The sequence below is a fragment of the Otolemur garnettii genome, unplaced genomic scaffold (genome assembly GCF_000181295.1).
Source record: "Otolemur garnettii isolate 467f Iridium unplaced genomic scaffold, OtoGar3 scaffold00021, whole genome shotgun sequence".
Classification (NCBI taxonomy): Eukaryota; Metazoa; Chordata; class Mammalia; order Primates; family Galagidae; genus Otolemur; species Otolemur garnettii.
The window spans coordinates 17813869-17815749 of NW_003852416.1; the positions used below are offsets into that span (position 1 = coordinate 17813869).

The 1881-nt window shown below is 46.7% G+C and overlaps 1 protein-coding gene across 2 annotated transcripts in view; it reads right to left on the reverse strand.

The window, feature by feature from the left end:
• Positions 1–1881, reverse strand: part of WBP1L (WW domain binding protein 1 like) — a 79557-nt gene that overhangs the window by 59793 nt on the left and 17883 nt on the right. The window contains exon 1 of one of the 2 annotated variants that reach the window (XM_023511793.1): positions 449–733. The exons of the other annotated variant lie outside the window; for it this stretch is intronic. Coding sequence (XP_023367561.1) covers positions 449–463 — 15 coding nt within the window. The 5' untranslated portion in view covers positions 464–733. Of the gene's footprint in view, positions 1–448; positions 734–1881 lie in introns of those variants that run through there. 2 annotated transcript variants of the gene reach the window in all.

Here is a 1881-nt window from a genome sequence, read left to right on the forward strand (position 1 = left end):
CGGCACTCTACCCAGGGGGATAGCTTGAGGCTCCGTCTCAAAAAAAAAAAAAAAAAAAAAAAAAAACTAGACGCTATCACCTGATCTCATGACCCTGAGCCAATTACTTAAACTCTCAAGAGCCTTCCTTATTCTTATCGGCACTGCCCAGGGACCACTCTGAGGCCAGCCATTTCTGTGATAAAAAGCCCATGTGCTTGAAGATGTCTACCGTCCGTGGGGAGTCATAAGGTATATGCTCACAGTGGAGCCTCTGAAAAGTCTCACAGTTCAGAAGTCTGTTTAACCTCAAATCTCCTATACTTCAGGCAGGCGACTCCCTTTCTAACAGATCTGTTCATAACATCACTACTTCTCTAGTGTCTTTTAATCTCCAAATTCTATATCCCATTTCCCCCTCAGCAGCGTTGTGGGCACCCCGCATACTGTGAAACCCCCAGTACTGTACCATAAGGGCAGGCATAGGCAGGCAGGCACAGGATGGGAACACACAGCTTGTGCCCCAGAGAGCTGAAGGAGAAGAAAATACGCTGACAAGGTCTCCTCATTTTCCAATGTTTCTCTGAGCTTTTGTGCAATCTCAGATAAGAGTAGGATTTTCAAAAAAATTCTACACTAGAAATTGAGGGCAAAAGTCATAAGTTAATCTTTCACTTTATACACTAGGCAAAGGTTGGAAATGGACATGTGTGTTAAAGAAAATGACAAAATTTTGAGAGGAGGAAAAAAAGGTTTGCAGTGATTAACTCTACCACTAGACCCATTCAAGAAAAAAAAAATGAAGGCTGGGCATGGTGGCTCACACCAGTAATCCTAGTACTTTGGGAGGCCGAGGTGGGTGGATTGCTTAATAAACTCAGGAATTCAAGACCTGCCTGAACAAGAGCGAGACCCCATCTCTAAAAATAGCCAGTTGTTGTGGCCAGTGCCTGTAGTCCCAGCTGCTTGGGGGGCTGAGGCAAGAGAATCGCTTAAGCCCAGGAGTTAGAGGTTGCTGTGAGGTGTGACATCATAGTACTACCCAGGGCAATAGCTTGAGGCTCTGTCTCAAAAAAAAAAGGAGAATCACTTGAGCCCAAGAGTTTGAGATTACTGTGAGCTAAGATGCCACAGCACTTGGAGGGTAACAAAGTAAGACTCACCCACCCTCCCCCCACCAAAATTGAGACCAGTGCACTGGCTCATGCTTATAATCCTAGTACTCTGGAAGGCCAGGGTGAGAGATTACTTTAGGCCAGCCTGAGCAAGAGTGAGACCCCATCTCTATAAAAATAGAAAATTAGTCAGGTGTGATAGCATGCTTCTCTAGTGCCAGCTATTTAGGAGGCTAAGACAAGGGATCACTTGAAGCCAGGAGGTTAAGGCTGCAGTGAGCTATAGTGATGCCACTGCACTCTAGCTCTGGCAACAGAGCAAGACCCTTTCTCAAAAGAAAAAGAGATGGCTCGGTGCCTGTGGCTCAAGTGGTTAAGGCGCCAGCCACATACACCTAAGGTGGCGGGTTCGAATTCAGCCTGGGCCTGCCAAACAACAATGACGGCTGCAACCAAGAAACATAGCCAGGCATTGTGGTGGGTGCCTGTGGTCCCAGCTACTTGGGAGGCAGAGGCAGGAGATTCACTTAAGCCCAGGAGTTGGAGGTTGCTGTGAGCTATGATGCCATAGCACTCTACCCAGGGTGACAGCTTGAGGCTCTGTCTCAAAAAAAAGAAAAAGAGAAAGCTGGGATTGAAAGAGCCTTTTTTTTTTTTTTAATTTCTTTGTAAAGGCTCGGTGCCTATAGCTCAACCAGCTAAGGCGCCAGCCACGTACACCTAAGGTTGCAGGTTCGAATCCCCAGCCTGGACCCGCCAAACAACAATGATGGCTGCAACCAAAAAA